The sequence below is a fragment of the Camelus ferus genome, chromosome 27 (genome assembly GCF_009834535.1).
Source record: "Camelus ferus isolate YT-003-E chromosome 27, BCGSAC_Cfer_1.0, whole genome shotgun sequence".
Taxonomy (NCBI): Eukaryota; Metazoa; Chordata; class Mammalia; order Artiodactyla; family Camelidae; genus Camelus; species Camelus ferus.
The window spans coordinates 14,689,160-14,705,527 of NC_045722.1; the positions used below are offsets into that span (position 1 = coordinate 14,689,160).

General features: G+C 42.7%; 1 protein-coding gene and 1 long non-coding RNA gene across 15 annotated transcripts in view; one reads left to right on the forward strand and one right to left on the reverse strand.

Annotated features, from left to right (window-relative positions):
- The window catches only part of AKAP13 (A-kinase anchoring protein 13), a 293,283-nt gene that overhangs the window by 130,165 nt on the left and 146,750 nt on the right, over positions 1–16,368 (reverse strand). For 13 of the 14 annotated variants that reach the window (XM_032469415.1, XM_032469409.1, XM_032469414.1 and 10 more), the window contains exons 6-8: positions 13,449–13,647; positions 7,809–10,908; positions 4,105–4,238 (exon numbers count right to left, since the gene is read on the reverse strand). In XM_032469415.1, coding sequence (XP_032325306.1) covers positions 4,105–4,238; positions 7,809–10,908; positions 13,449–13,647 — 3,433 coding nt within the window. The remainder of the gene's footprint in view (positions 1–4,104; positions 4,239–7,808; positions 10,909–13,448; positions 13,648–16,368) is intronic. The other variant, XM_032469408.1, reaches the window with a different exon arrangement.
- On the forward strand, positions 10,882–12,805 carry LOC116660290. Its single transcript, XR_004315743.1, has 2 exons — positions 10,882–11,048; positions 12,476–12,805. It is a non-coding gene; the product is annotated as an uncharacterized LOC116660290 (long non-coding RNA).

Consider the following 16,368-nt stretch of genomic DNA (forward strand, 5'->3'; position numbering starts at 1 on the left):
ACCACAGTGCTGCAGACACATTACTGACACAGGAGAGAGGTTGTAGTCTGGCTTACAGAGTTAACTAGTTGTGAAACAAGGCAAGTCACTTAACCACCCAGAAACCATCTGTTTCTCCTAGAAAGCAAAGGTATGAGACTTCGGATGATACTTAAATTCTAAAGGTCTCAGAGGTAAACAAGCTCCTTGTCTCCCAACTTGAATGACTGTCTGATGGTATTTCTGAGGCCTTCATGGCAATGTTCAAGAAGCAGAAACTGAGGGTTGATTGTTTTAGGAACCACCTGACGCCACTGATTATTTAATGTGTAAAAAGGATATTGGAATCTGAAATTATGAAACTAATTAATAATAATAATGCTAAGCCATACTTAATCATGTGCCAGACTCTATGTACTTGTTACATATTAACTCATTGAGGGAAAAAAAGATGAAAACAAAAGGTAATCTGAAAACCTTGAAACTAGCAATGTATGTAAGAAGGGATAATGTTGAAAATTAAACTGTGATTAGTATTAAGGCTTTGGTAACACTTAATAACAAACCACAACTATAAAATGCTGACAAAGTGACTAATGAGAATGGATCATATTATGTGTGAAACTTGGCCTCTTGAATTGTGAACAGTTTTCGACCCAGTTAGGAAGTATCTATGAGGATCGTGTACCAAGTGTCGAGAAACCTGCAGCATTTCACACATGCATGTGTTTTCTCCAAGAATACGAGCACTGCTCTCGATACTGCCAATTCCTTTATGAATCATGATTTTAAGCATTACTGACCTACCTCTAAAGGAACGGCCCATTTATAGCACAATGGGTTAAACAGGTTAAAGAATGAAGAACTACTCCTTGGTTTTTATGACATATCAGATTACTGGACTAAAGACCATAACCCAACTGTACCTTTTTCTTTAAATACTTAGTGGTGCCACACTTGACAGAGGTCACCATGCACTGACAATTATATGCTTAGAGAAGGTTACAAGACAGGAAGACTTCTAAAAGGATTTAAAATGGATTCTCCATTTACATTTACTAGAAAATTGCCATAAATGCACCATTGTTCCAGGTTTTCAAGACAGTAGCAAAGCATAAGATACATAAATTTTCCCATTTTCCATTTGGAAGGGGATGATTCAGTGAAACAATGATTCAATGAAGCTATCTGGCTTATTCCCAAGGCCAACATACAGACTGGGCATGCGTCTGAAAGACTGGATTAAATAATACTAAACAAATCCCATTCCACCCTCAACTACAGTCACAAGCTCTTTTCAGACTGCAAACCCAGACTCCAGAAGGTTAAGGCTCAAAGATGACCAGAGTAAGGAAGCTGAGCCCTGGAGACACTGTCCGGAGACACACAGAACTGGCTCTCTCCCTTCTAACATGCAGCTTAATAGCCAGAGCTTTCACCACAAGCCAAAACAACTTGTGCTTTCTCCCTCATTTCATCTGTTGATGCACAAGGACCTTCTGAGGCCAGGGGACCACTGCTCATCTCTGTACAGCCCGTGAAAAAACCCTAAGAGTAGATTTTACATTTTTAAATGACTGAAAAAAATTCAAAAGAGTATTTCATGATATGAAATGATTTTGTTATATGAAATTCAAATTTATATGAATAGTTTTATTGGAACAGTCATACTCTTGTTTACAAGCAGCCCATGGCCCGCTTTCACACTGTACAGCAAAGCTGATTGGTTGTGACAGAGATCGAATATCTCACAAACCCCCAAATATTTACTCTCTGTCATTTACCAAAAAAAGCTCACGAACTTCTCAATGAACACAGTATGCGAAGAGTTAAGTGGGAAAAAGAGAAAGTGGGACATGGGCAGGATTAAAGTATGTTCATGCTTCATCCTTCCAATTCACAGCAAATGAGGCAACTCTGGCAGATTTTACATCACTTTAAGAATGCTGTGAACACAGAAACCTCCACTGTTCAGACCTGAAAATCTTCAAGAACTAAAAATCCCATTAACATATGCTTTCTCTAATGATACTAAATGAAGGCAGATACAAAGCACAGATACCCCCCCAGCAACAGACTAATCATGTGGTTCTCACGTACCGATGCTCCTTAGACTACACCCACAGTCAGAGAGCCTGGGTAAGAGTCAGGGAGGAAGGCACTCTGTTCCGTAAGCCCTAGGCTAGAATCAAAACTACAAGTTCCGACTCTAGAAGGATCAGACCCTGAGCTAGTCACGTGACTCTCCAAGGGTTTAATTCTTGTATCTGTAAAATGAGGCATGATGACCAGCCCAAGGAATATTCTTTCTCTAAACTCCTAAAACTGGAACGAAAATAAGAACAGGAAAGAGACGAGGAGAGAAGGAACTTTTTTTTTTTTTTAAAAGTATTTGTTTTCTTCTTTATATTAGTCAAAATACAATTCGGACAGAGCTATCCTCATGGGAAAGCAAAGCGTCCACAGCCAAGCATCAGGCTGTGCTGAAGGACACCACTTAGCAGGATGTTAAGACGGAGGACCGACAAACAGAGGCATCTGAATTCAAGGATGTGAGCTTGTTCCTTCCCCTTTTTAGGGGTTTCTGGAAACAAAGACACATGTACCCATACAGGGTGTGTTCCCTTTTCTCTCCCTAGGGGCAAAAGCAACATTTGTCTGAATAAGGCCTGCTGTACAAGCAGCCACCCAGGCATTAGTCATGAATATTATCTGTAAAAGGGGTGGGTTAGAACAGTCAGCACCTCCCTGCCACTGCACTCCAATAAAAGGAAGCTTGTTTATCACAGTCCATACACTTGAAACAGTTTGGGACGGTATAGTTCTGTTTACCTACTGGGGTAACTTTGAGAAAAAATGCCTCTTAACCCACTGAACAGCAAAAACAGTACACTCCCAAGTCTAGACAAGGAAGGCCAATTCTCTGAGGGGCATTACGATTTAGTCCAGTAACTTGATTATTCAGCTTCTTTCTAAAAGGTTTTTTTTAAAACAAGCATGGAATCTAAAGCTTAGAGCACTGTTTCTCTCAACAGGTTTAAGTTCCCTTCTTTTACAAGTTAATAGCTTTAAACAAGAAAATAATTTCAAGTCCCTGAAGAAAACCATTTTTGAAAACTTACTGAATATTAAATACAGAATTACCATATGATGCAGCACACCCACCTCAAAGTATATGAAAACATAACGTCCACACAAACTTACACATAAATAATTTGTTCCCAGCAATTATCATTCATAAGAGCTAAAAAGAAACAATTCCAAAGTACAACAAAGTGTGGTATACCCACACAATGGAATATTACTTGGCAATAAAAAGAAATGAAATACTGATTCATGTTACAACATGGCTGTTACCTTGAAATAGTACACTAAGTGAAAGAAACCAGTCACAAAAGGCCTCATTGTATAATCCCACATACGTGAAGTTCCAGAATGAGCAAATCCATAGAGACAGAAAAGAGATCAGTGCCTATCAGCTGAGGCAGGTGGGGGTGGACGGCTGATAATGAAAATGGGGGTTTCTTTTTGGCATGATGTTTTAGACAGTGGTGATGGGTGTATCACTCCATAAATACATTGTAAAAAACTAAACTGTGCACTTTATTTGAACGAGTGGATTTTATGGTTATGTGAATTATGTCTCAATAGAGCTGTTAGGAAAACCTACTGAACCTTTTTTTCAATCACTAAAAATGATACACTTCATACTTTAGTCAGTATTGAGCTTTAAGTTAAAATCTCATTTTCGCTATTGGTTTCCATATAAAAGAAAGAAGAGTCAGGTTTAAGGAGGATTAGTAGATCCCTTTCTGTGGTAATTCCCATTTTGTGACATGTTAAATCTCATGACAAACTGGCAAGTCTTGTGCTCAGAGGGAAAATCTTTTTCATTACAGTCTCCAAGGGATTCATGCAGGAGGGTCTGTTCCAAAACTCTGCTATGTAAAAGCTTCACTGCAACCACACGTCCACATGTGTACGTGAGGGAACGAGAAAGAGGGGGGAAAACTCTACTGTGAATAAAAAAAATCCCCACAGCTAAAAAAACAAGGCCATGAACCACACACAGCAAAGCCGGCTAAACACACAGTGTGCTCACACAGAAAACTTGATGCCACTTACCACCTGGGTCTTCGGGCCTGGTGTCACCTCAGGTGTAGACGTTACGTCCCCTGCACCCACCTCTTCAGAGACTGAGCTCTCCCTGGCGTCACTCACAGAATCCACTTCATCTCCAGCTTTCGTGCCTGGCATTTCTGAAGAGAACAAGGCAGTTACAAAGTGCATTTGATTCCTGGGCCTTACTATGTACACAACATGCTCCAGGTTTCGCGTGTTTGCTTTTGCTTTTGTGTTGAACAGAAAGTATTCATTTCTGCCCCTGAGCTGAGCTATTCCCTGGCCTCTGTATGGATTTGCATCTAAGAAAAGATTTAGTTCAATGTCCACTGAACTTCCATTTTCACTGACTTTTCATGACAATTCGATGAGTGTGGTGCTGACTTGCGTATGGAAAAGTAAACTCACAAGTTTTAAGGGAACAGATTAACAGCTTAAGCTGGTTGTCCATCCTGACCATTATCAAAGAGGCAAGAGACATTTGCACACTGTTTGTACAGGACAAAAAGGAAAGAGCCACTGAGAATGAGATAAAGCCTTTGGGAAGAGTCAAATGTTCTTTAAAAACATACTACACACAATCATCTACCCATCACTGCAAATGATAAGACTGAACTATTCTAGCCAATTATTCTTTGTTTTAACGTTTATGTCTTGTTTAGGAAGAAATAATCACAAACTAGCAATTCCTTCTCATAAGAAAAAGTTTTTTTTCATGTTTTCTTTAGAATTATGCTCAACAGACCAAACAGTAGTGATTTTTGACCTGACTACTATATGGTCAAGCAAATACATGAAGGAAGTGGTAAAATGATGTCTGAGGCAAAGTTAGGCTTTGACACTTCTTTAAGGGGGACTGATGGTTAAACAGTCAAAATTAACCTTGATAATCCAAAGACAAATGAAACTATCACCTCAATTTCATTTGGAAAATTTTCTGTTCTTGTTATTAATCTAGTCATGCCACTACTCCAGCAGAGAAAAATGTTCCCTACACCAAAGGGCAGAGCGATTTCTTTCACTAAAGAATAAATTATATTAAGATTGTATTCTCGTAGCATATTATGAGATGCATAAAGATCTACTTTAGATTTAGGAAAGTTACATTCCTATAAATGAACATTTCTAAGTCTCCCTTCTGTGCCCTCACTTCTAATTGTATCATCTTACTAGCAATTTAAAAAACGGGCAAACATGTTTCCTTACCCAAAGAACCAAAATCTGTCTTACACTGCATAAAATGTCATTTAAGTTTAAAAAAAAATCTGATTAAGCAACCCCCTTAGAAGTATTCCTTGATTAAAACATTTCTAAGTGAGTAAGATAGCTTTTTGGGGGGGATGGGGGGAGGGTCGTTGATGATTTTTGTTTTATTTATTTGGGGATGTGATTTTTGGCACATCCTTACTATCCTATACCCATCACCTGAAAATACCTATCTTGGCAAATAGCGACCAGTCACAACAGTTAACAGATTACTGAGACCTGCGGGGTGTCGGCAGCCTCTGTGGGACTGGCCTGGCCCTGTCACGCACAACTTCCCACAGCACTGGGGTCAACGCTCTTGACGGGTGAAGGGTACCTCATTCTAACTGGAAGTTTTGTGTTTTCCTCATCTCAATTTCTATTTGGCTTTGCCGACAACAGAATATGAAAACAGAAGCCAATGCCATGTGGCTCGGGCCAAACCAGTAGTTAAACTGGTGTTTCCTCACTTATGAAACAGTAGGGTTAAATTCACAAATGGAATGTCAACTTCCTAGAAAATACCCTTTGGTCTGAGATCACACTCAGGTGCTTTTTCCCTGGGGCAGTGTGACCAGGGGCTTTCCCCAATCCTGGCTATTTTCTGAAGAAAGTACCAATTTCTTCATCACTGGCTATTTCTCTCTGAGGAGCACACACGACTCCTCTTGGTAGCAGAACAAGTAATGCGCCCACACATACCGACCAACCCCAAACCACAGATACTGCTGAAACTTCATTTTCTTCTCATTTTCCTTCATAAGTTTAAAATCTTAAATATAATGTCTCAGCATCTTTACTTCATTTGTGTCCTATTACAGCTCAAACTCTGAAACTCTTCCTGGTTTCTACCTTTTCTCATAATGTACTATAGACACAAACCTTAGTTCGTACTTGCTTGGGTTAAATTCTGACCACTGAGCCAGAAAGAGAAATAATTTCAGCTCATGTGGCCAAAGATGCAGCACCCAAACGGAAAGAACACAGCCAGGAGTCAGCTTACAGCCACGCCCGTTCTTCTGAAACATCAACCTGCCAGGGCCCCCAAAATAGACTTGTTGTTGTGCTTTATTTTAAAAATTAGAGACCTTCTCCTTTAAACTTCTGAGTAGCAGTCGACAAATTTCTCTCATTAACAATACAAAACACTAATATAACAAAAAGCCTGAAGTCATCAAAAATACTACCTCAGGTTTCTTAAATCCCTCAACTGGAAAAATAGATTATAAATGGCTAAAAAACCCTTTATCAGGGAAAACGACCACTATTTAAATTGCTCTTTTTCCAAAGCAACTTCTTTTCTTATTCTATTTGTTCTTTTTTCTCCACACCCCACCCCTACAGTCTTAACACATAATACAGTAAAGGGGTTTTCAAAAATTAGGAAGAACAGCAGAAACAATCAAACAATAAAAACAAAACAGGCTTCTTACCTACAAGAGCCTGGGGACAAGCATGGAGACGGGTCCTCTGTCTATACCTGGTAACAGGTGGTGGTTTCCAGGTGGGAATCAAACTGAACCCTGAATGGCTTCCGGAGTCAAAACCTTGAGTCCGACTCCAGTTTGAACTTTAGCCTCAAGCCCCCCAGTAAGAAATTTTATTCAGGCCGTTCATTTCCACCGAGCCACAGTGGTTTCTCTTTGCTCTCTCTGGACATGGTTACCCACAGACAGAACCGGCTGCTGTGTGAGCAATCTGCTTAGTGCAGCTGCTTCACCCAGATAAGCAGACACAACGACTGCCGGGTGACAGCAGCTCAGCAGACGAGGCTTGGGCGGAAATCCTGCATCCTATCCCCTGCGCTGTGCAGGGTCCTGAATTCCCAGACTGCTGCCCAAGAGCAACAGGCAGTGGACTGCAGGTCTGTGGAGGTCTGCGGCTCAGGCAGGAAAAGGGGGGAGTTCCCTTCCCCCTAACCTCCACCAGTGACCTAATACCACCATTGGGGACGCTGGGCCATCGGCTTGGAACGGCACTTACAGTTGTTCATGAAATCACTCTGACTAAGTTTGCTCAGGACACAGACTACGATGCTAGGAGAGGAAAAGAAGTTTCAGGCTTGTAAATAAAACACACTTTTTCAGCCCTATTATGGTTCTTGAGAGAAAGGACTAAAGCCATGTGAATAAAAACATCTGCTATATTCCTTTATTATCATTTTAGAGCACCTGGATCTCAGCACTGTTTTCCAGGTTAGGAAAGTTGCCACTGCTCCAGTGTGACAGACAGAGCACTTATAAGCTTTAAGCAATCAAGCCTGGAGTCTGGCACACAGGAAGCAAAATCTGCCCAAGCCTGAGATGACGAGCCTTTCCGGATGGTGTTGACTAGTAACTTGGCAACCTACCCAATGAACACAGGGCCACCAAACAACAACACCTGTACTTTTACCAGCATATCAGAGACTCTGAAGGGGATCTGTTTCTCCAACTACTGATTTTGATTTCTGCTTTGCTTACCTGTTGCCGGTGGAGGTCCCTGGACAGGCACAATACTCTTCTCTGGCTCCTCCCTTCCAGCAAAGCAACCTGCAAGGCTCCCAGAGGCTTCTCCACGAATAGTGCCCATGTGTGGGGTCCCCACAGGCTGGAAAGCACTCGCCTTCCTCGCAGCAGCACCTTCTAGCTGTTCAGTCACTGGGCCCGACTCGGAAGGACTGGGCAGCGACATGTGACTGACTTTCCCCTCCGTCATCAGCGCTCCCGAGGCCTTGACTCGTGCTATGACAGCATCCACTATGCGACTCGCAGCTGCCTCGATCGAGTCTGCTCTCTCAGGCAGATGCGCAGCTTTGGCAGAGAGAGTGCAGGGCAGTGGGGCAGTGCCTCTCTCCCTGCCTGGGACCTCGTCACCACAGCCCGAGAGCTGGGGCTCTGTGGGGAGGTCTGCTGCACTGGGCTGCAGCGGGACAGGGTGTGCCTCCTCTCTCATCTGTGCCCCCTTGGAGTCACCCACGCTGCAGTTGCTGTCCACTCCAGCCAGCTTCCCCTCCTGCTGACCAAGAGACGCCACCTCTGGGGTTGCGGCGCCCTGGAGGTCAGTCACAGCTTCATCTGGTAAAGCTCCCAGGATCATACTCTTCTCCTGGCCCAGCGACACCTGTGGAATCGGGACGTCATGGGTGTTGTGTGATATATCCTCTCTTCTGGCTCCAACCGTGCCCTGGACCACGGCACCATCCAATACCACATTTCCACTCACCTCACAAGCAGGGGTCTTGCCCTGGGACTGAGTGTTTTCCACTCCAACATCCAGAGCAGAAGGTTGACTGCAGTTAAGAGCCTCAGACCCATCTGGTAACGGTGGTGAGCTGCTCTGCTCTGCACCCAAGGCTTCCTGGCTTGCGTCTGCAGCTGGACTTGCTCCTGGTGGCACCAGGCTCTGTGCAGCCCCACCTTCAGTCAGCAGTGAGACTGGTGGGGCCACTTCCTTGTTATGTTTAGTTTCTGCGTTAAGACAGGCCAAGGGTGTGCCCAGTGAATTACCGTGCCGAAGCACTCTGTCCTCAGCACAGACAGCTGAGCTAGGTTCTTCACCAAATCCTGGGGGCTCTTGTCCAGGAGGTGGTGTTCTCTGCTCTTCCTGCAACGTTCCTGAACAAAGAGTGTCTTCCCTGATGGAGGAACAGCTCACTGCTTTATCCTTGTCATCTGGGCCCTGAGCTGCAGGGCTTTCTGGAACCACCTGGTTTTCTTCTTCAATCAAAACAGAATCAGAAGCCAAAGTGGCCTCACCCACATGTAGCAGGGAAGAGTCAGTGCCTCCTTCAATTTCCAGGACTTCAGGGGAAGCTGGGAGGCAGGGACTCTCATGCTCCCCACCAAGTCCTCCGGGGCTGGTGTTCCCCATGCCGGGCTGAAGACCTAGAGCAGAAGAGAGTGCGCACAGGTCCGCTGCACCGTCTTCTCGTGGCTGCTTCTCTGGATCATTCGAATGTCCGTCTGGGCCATCTCTACAGTCTGTGTATGGTTCAAGAGTTGCTGTTCCCTTTTCATTCTGGGAGGGGACAAGAGAAAGTGCGTCATCTTTGGTTACTGATTCACTGCTGGGACTGCTTGCCAGAGAGAAAGTCCTGCCTGATGTTACTGCCTGGTCTGATACCCGTTCTCTCTCAGCTCCGGGGACAACTGCATGCGGATGTGGAAGCCCCTCAAGCATGTCTATTAGAGATGATTCTAGTTTCACATCTTTTCCTTGGCTTTCTGTATCTGCAACTTTGAGAGGACAAAAAGCCACATGTTCCTGGGTCTCTCTAGTCGGGTCAGGGGGGGCTGTGTCAGTCTGTGGGCCTTCCGGGCAGATGACAGTGGGCGGGTGTTGTGTGGTGAATAGTCCTGTGGTGCTACTTTCAGGCTGGGTCACTATGTCATCACTGGGTTTTGCAGCCAACACTCCACTAGAAGTCACCGTGTTCTGCTGACAGGCAGAGGCAGCACAAAGTTGATCATCTCCAGTTGTCGAACAGATGGGTGGTTTGCTGTTTTGGCTTTGAACATGAGATGAAGCCGTTTCTGATGTCTGATTTGGCGTAACATCTGTCTGTGGCCTGGGAAGGGTTAGATCAGAGGGTGACACCGCCACACACACACTCGCTAAGGGAGTGTCAGGTTCTAACCCTTCTGAATTCCTGTCTTCTGCAGCAGTTGGAACTACCTGAGAGTTCTCGGCTCTGGGAGCATCAGCGGTCTCTTCACTACATCTACAAGTTTCCGTTTCTGCAGTTTTTTCAGTGGGGGCTTCTCCGTGACTGACTGCAAGTAAAGACTCTGCAGGCTTGTCAGTATCCAGGGAGCCAGTGGCAGAGGCGTCGTCTGGAACACTGGCTTTATCCACAGGCTCGTCTGTGACTTTTATGTCAGAGACTCCAGCTGTGCAGACACTGGAATCCTCAAATCTCTCCTTGGTACTCTCCCCTACTTCAAGCCTGTTCCTCTGGATGGTGGTGTCTGGGTTCATGAGACCACCCTCCGTTTCCCCTACAACCTCCGAGACACTGGCACCTGTGGAACCGACCACCAGTCCGCCTTCAGCGGGAGGCTGGGCAGTGCCGGGCTCCATGACCACACCTCCCTGCAGGACACTGCCTCCACTGCCCAGAGACTCCTGGTCTGTGGCTGCAGCAGCAGATTTTGTTCCAGTTTCTTCATTTGTGATTCCACAGGACGGAAGGCCTTCTGTGCCCTTTCCTCTGCAATCAGGTGTGCTCTGAGGGCAGCCGTCAGGATGAGACAGAGCCTCAGAGTCCACAGTAGGTGCTGGCTCCACCTCTCCGTCCTTCTCCAGGTCTGTATTTTCCTTCCCACAGGAACAGTCTGTATTCTCTTCCTTAACCACACTTGACATGTCATAGGAACTTTCAGCCTGCCCCACAGTGATCCCATGGCAGCACTGAGAGCTCTCAGCATCTTCAGGAGGAGAAGCAAACTGCTGGCTGACTGTGGGCTCTGATGCACAGGGAGGAAACCGACCATCTGCATCATGGAGGCTGGGCAGACTGGAAGGTTCTCGTGCTGCCAACACTGAGGGCATAAGATTGTCCATCTGCTTGAGGTTTGTTTTCTAGGAGAAAATGGAAGATATTTTTAAATAATTGTCCATGGGAAAAGATGTCACCGACACTTTATTACAAGCAAAAATCCTGCTGGAGAACACTCACTAGCATTCTAGGTCACATGATAAACAAACCTAAATAAACACAAGTAAGTTCTCTCTTGCTCCTGATAATCAATTTCCTTTTATAGCTACAAAACCACTGGGATAATAAAGTGGCAAGAATATACAATATGACTATTTTCTATATTATAAACTTATGTTTACAAAAGTAGATTAAAATTGAGCCTCAAAAACCTTATTTTAAAAAAGCACAGTGGATATATTCAAATGAGCAGCTGAGAAATATTTTTAAAGGGTCTTCAGAGGGGCAGAGGCTGCTTTCATGCTGCCTCGTACATACAAGGAAAAACAAATCCTGACCAGCCTTGTAAACTCTTTTCAATCGCAAGGCACAGACAGATGCTCCTGCACCCTAAATTCTCAGCAAGGAGTTACGCAGCACCCTTTTAATTCCCAAACTATGCTCCATTCAATCCAGCTTAACAATTTTAGTTATGGGGTTATATTTCAAAAAGACTGGCATGGTCAATATTCTTTAACTTTTTGATAAAAGTCATCCCTTTGTTCCTTTAATGCTGAATATTAAATAAGACTCTATCAAACTAATAATGCCTAATTCTTGATTATTCCCAGATGGTACTGTGGTTTGAGAGTGTTATATGTCATCTCAAAACAGTTTTTACAACTTTGAAAACAGATATAACCAACTATATGAGAATGGTTAAAATAATCATGGTTGAGCAATCCGATGGAAAATGCTATGCTGTCATATAAATGTTAACTATGAAAAGCAGTGAAATCAGAAAAAGGTATTTATAATATAATGTTTAAGAAAATAAATAAAATGTAAAATCTAAGGTTAGAATTAAGCAGAAATCAGAAGTACATGCAAATAAGGCTTAGGAAAAAATGCAGAAGAACAAATGCAGCTGATCTTTAAAGAGTATTTATATCAAAATTTCAGGAATCCATCTAATGATACTGTTTGTTCAACACATAAAAACTTTTTAAAATGTCTGGTTTGCTCTTCACTTGTTAGCTGACCTACTAGAACAATCTCATGCACACCTACTGCGCAGGGTCATCTGGTTCAGTTACTCACTCGGTTCTGACGTTGAACACTTACACTACCCCACCATCAGTCTCTCCTGCCCCTTTACTGGGTCTACTGAAAAAGCTCACACGTGTAAGTGTAAACTGTGTTACGCTCATGAAAGTCCTTCTAATAAGACAGTGTAAGAAAAGCAGATTCTCACTAAAAAGTTTCTGTCCTGTGCTCCTTAAGAGTATTCAAAACTGCTTGCTTCCCTTCCTACTGAGAGTGCAACGGTCTCCTAAAAATTAGGGATGAAATCAGGTCATTAAGCTGAATAAAGGGTAAACATTACAGGACAGAGAGATTTGGAGGAAAAAAGCGGTACTGCTTGAGAATTTGTAGAAGCTCCTAACACATGCATCCTCTCACAGTTTTAACTTCTCATGGTTTCCTGTAAACTATACCTATACCTTGCAGGTACCTTTGGCACCTGCAAACTGCTATTTCAAACGGACTATCATTCACCGAGTAAGAAGAGCTCTAAAGGAAAATCTGACTTCCTGACAGTCCATCCAGAGGAAAATAAAATGACACCTGTTCCGGAACAAACACAGTTTGGAGGAGCAGAAGCAGGCGCACCATTCAACCCTTCTACGAAGTGTCTCGATCTGCTGGCCTCAGAAACAAGACCTGCTCCTAGAGAAGCCTCTGGCACTGAGCTGACGACCCTAGATGACCTTAAATGAAATTACTGCCAAGCTTTTTCCAAATCAAATCAACTATGAAATAAAATCGGAGGAAAAATTATTTAAACTTAGCCTTTCAGATGTTATGGCCAAGAGAGATGTACCCATATGACATTTAGATTATCCGTAATAAATGCTACCAGGGAGTCTGTAATGTTTTTATGTCTGGCAACAGCTTTATCTTGAAGGCTTGAGTGGATTATAAAAATCTTAATTTTTTTATTGATCTTCTAAAGCACATAACTATCGATTCAAATATAGTAAACATGCTCATCATCAATAGTTGTGAAAAGCCTCTATTTCTGAGTAAATCTGGTTCTTGTTCTTTAGCAACAATCTCAGAAACTGTTTAGCTCATTTCATTTTATAAACTTAAACCAACAAATGTATAGAGTTAAACAAGTTTCCTTTTACGCCAGGGAAGTTTAGTTCTAGTTGTTGCATATTTCTGTATCTGCAATGTGTATCAGTGTATTTCATTATTTTAAAAGCCCGGCAAACACCACTGAAACATTCTCAGCCTCCTGCTGCTGCCACCCCAAAGCCAGCTCTGCATCTGCACATGGTAACACCTATGCAGGTAAAACTGCTCTGCAGGCTTCACGGTCTTTAAGGGAAGCATTTTTATGTTCTAATTATAACAAGGTTCATTGCGGGAAGGGGTGAGGTCACCAAAGACTGAAAATGAAACTTTTCTTCTTTACCATTAGCTGCTGTTGGATGTTCATAAGTTTAAAAATATGTCCAGTGCAACTGTCTCCAGGAGGTCGGGGCTCCTGGTGTGAGTCGGACTCGGAGGTTAACGTATAGATGTCCAGCTCTCGGTGATGTCTCACAAAACAGTCTCCGTAAGGGATTTCATACGATAAACTGCTCCAGGAGTCTGGTTCTCCAGCATTCTCCCTGGAAGCAAGCAAACTCTGGTTAATATTATATTATCATGTGTATAATATAATAATATGTTAAAAAATATATATATATTTTTTTCTGTCTCCCAGGCATAGATTTAACCCTCAAAGTCTTATGTAAAATTTTTCACCTCATTGCTCTTTGAGGCTCTGTAGGAAAAATCTGGTTTGTACAGTTCCCCAGTAATTCAGGCATATAACTAACTGTTCCATCCTCTTCACAAGGGGTCATAAATGGGTTAAATGAAAACTGTAGTATTTCTCCCTAAGGACAATCTTTTGATCAGAAGAGAAGACTAGGACCTTAAAATAGTTACTATTATGCCAACAACCATATAATGAGGAAATGTAAGTAGGATGGTTTTAGCCTCGCTTTCCAAAAAAGCAAGGCTTATTAAGCGTTTCCCTTAAAATGGGTTATATCACATGCTAATTGCAGTTAATTATACTGGGAAGGACAGAACTAATCACTCCAATCCCTGCAACGGCACACCAATGTTTATTACAAATAGGTGGAGAACGCATTCTCAAAATTCTCAAGGTCAACTATATGAAAAAAAGCTACTACAATGTCATATCGCATTATGCTTGTCAATATAATTATCAAATCCTCTTTTGAATGAAGTACTTTTAAGTACTTAAGTAAGTTATAACTTTTTTAATTTAAAAAACAACTCTGCTCAATTCACATCATTATGGATATACCTCATAGTTAAACAAAGCACTTATATGTAAAGTATTTCTGGGATAGGCCTCAAAACATGAAATCTCGGTGGGAGAGGGTACAGCTCAGTGGCAGAGGGCGTGCTTAGCATGCACGAGGTTCTGGGTTCAGTCCCCGGTACCTTCGTTAAACTAACAAAACAACAAACCTAATCTCCCCCCAAAACAAAACCAGGAAATCTCTTATGTGGTTCTCTCTAATGAACCCAGTACGCTGGTAAAGTATCCTAGAGATTCTGGAAGAAGGCGGAAGGTTGTGTTTGAGATCATCATCATGTTTTAAAATGGAAGAAACTAAAGTATTAAGACATAACAGACATGCCATCCACTGACAAAATAAGAGGGAAACATTACTTCAACTCTCTCTCTCAGTGCTTTGTCTACTAAACCGCACCTGTCTGTCTGTCTGTAACAATTCACCAGTGAATAACTGGAATCTGAAAGCTAAAAATATGCTGTAGTGGAAAACCGGTAACAAACTGGAGAGCCACGCACTGACTGAGGGTAACAAGGGGGCTGCAAGAGGAAACTATTGTAATTTCCACACTCAAGGGTGACACCCCAGCAGCTGCTTAAAATGAACCTAGCATATGCTCTGTTAAATGTTTTACATATTTACCAAGCTGCTCTACGCTGAGTAAAGTGACCACAAACAGAAAAGTACCTGTAAGACAGTCACTTAAAAGTTCAACTGAATGACTCAATTAAGCAGCCAATCAGCTATACCAAACGAGGGGGCGGTGACTTGTGAGCTTTGGAGCTTGGGTTGACATTGCCATGAACTCTGCTTAACTGTCTGACAGACATTACTGGCATAACTGCTTACTCAGATTACCATTATAACCATACTCCAATTTGTTTTTTTAAAACAAAAGGCCTTTGAAAACAAAACTTGATTTATACAACACCATTCAGTGTGAACCAAATATAATAAGCTAAAAGGGGACTGTCTGCCAAGGCAGGGGCAATTAAAAAGTGCAAAGTCCATTTCCAACAAAATGGATTTTTTTTTTTTTTACCAACCTCACCACTATTAATTCTCAAACTGCTTCTTTTCTAATATCTAAACCTTGGGAAATTCCTTTCTGTGACCACAGTCTATTTACCATCCATCTCTCCCATTCTCCCCTTCCAGAGGAATGTGCTCTTGTTGCCATAAGTGCTAACCCTGCAATCTTCCAACTCATCATCCCTGTGGATTTTTGTTGCTTCCTAGCCCGTTTAGAAACCAAAGACTAGTCAACGCCATTATTCTCCCACTGGCTTCCATGAGTACCTGCTGCCACCAACACTTTTTGTTGTTCTTCTTGCATTGGGAGTGGTGTGTGTACTGTGTATGCCCACACCACCTAGGCATTCTCTTCATCTTAAGCATGCCATGAAGCATAGATCTACCGTACGGACACATAAAGCAGAGAGCAACAGAACTTCATGGACCAAGGCCACTCAGCTAACAACTGTCTCCTTGCACACTGCAACAGCCCTTCACAGAGGCCGTGCTGCACCACCCATGCTTCTGCCTGGCCAGCAACACCTCCACAGTAAAGCACCAACGTTCTTTTAGTAGATTTATCTTTGTAGATCTTACTCTGCAGCCACACTGTAAACGCCCATTCCCCACGCACACTTCATGAGCCAGACATGCCGGCCTATCCAAACTCCACCCATCCTGCACAGTCTGGTGTCCTGATCTCTGTTTCTATTGTTCTCTCTATGGACACAGAACCTGTTCACCCACTGATCTTATTATATTACTCTTTTATGGCTTAAAAAACACTTTAATAATTCATTACATATTATAAATAATATGTTAAAAGCTATTTAATAATTTATGTCCTTGTCATTCCTTCTCACTAGAATACAAGCTCCTTAGGACTGAGATGGTGTCTCTCGGAGCTGCAATTCACAGAAGGTTCAAGATAGAAAGTACAGAATACAAAAATAAGAGTATATGAAGAACTTCTCTTTATCACTAACTTTTTTGGCAGAGTAA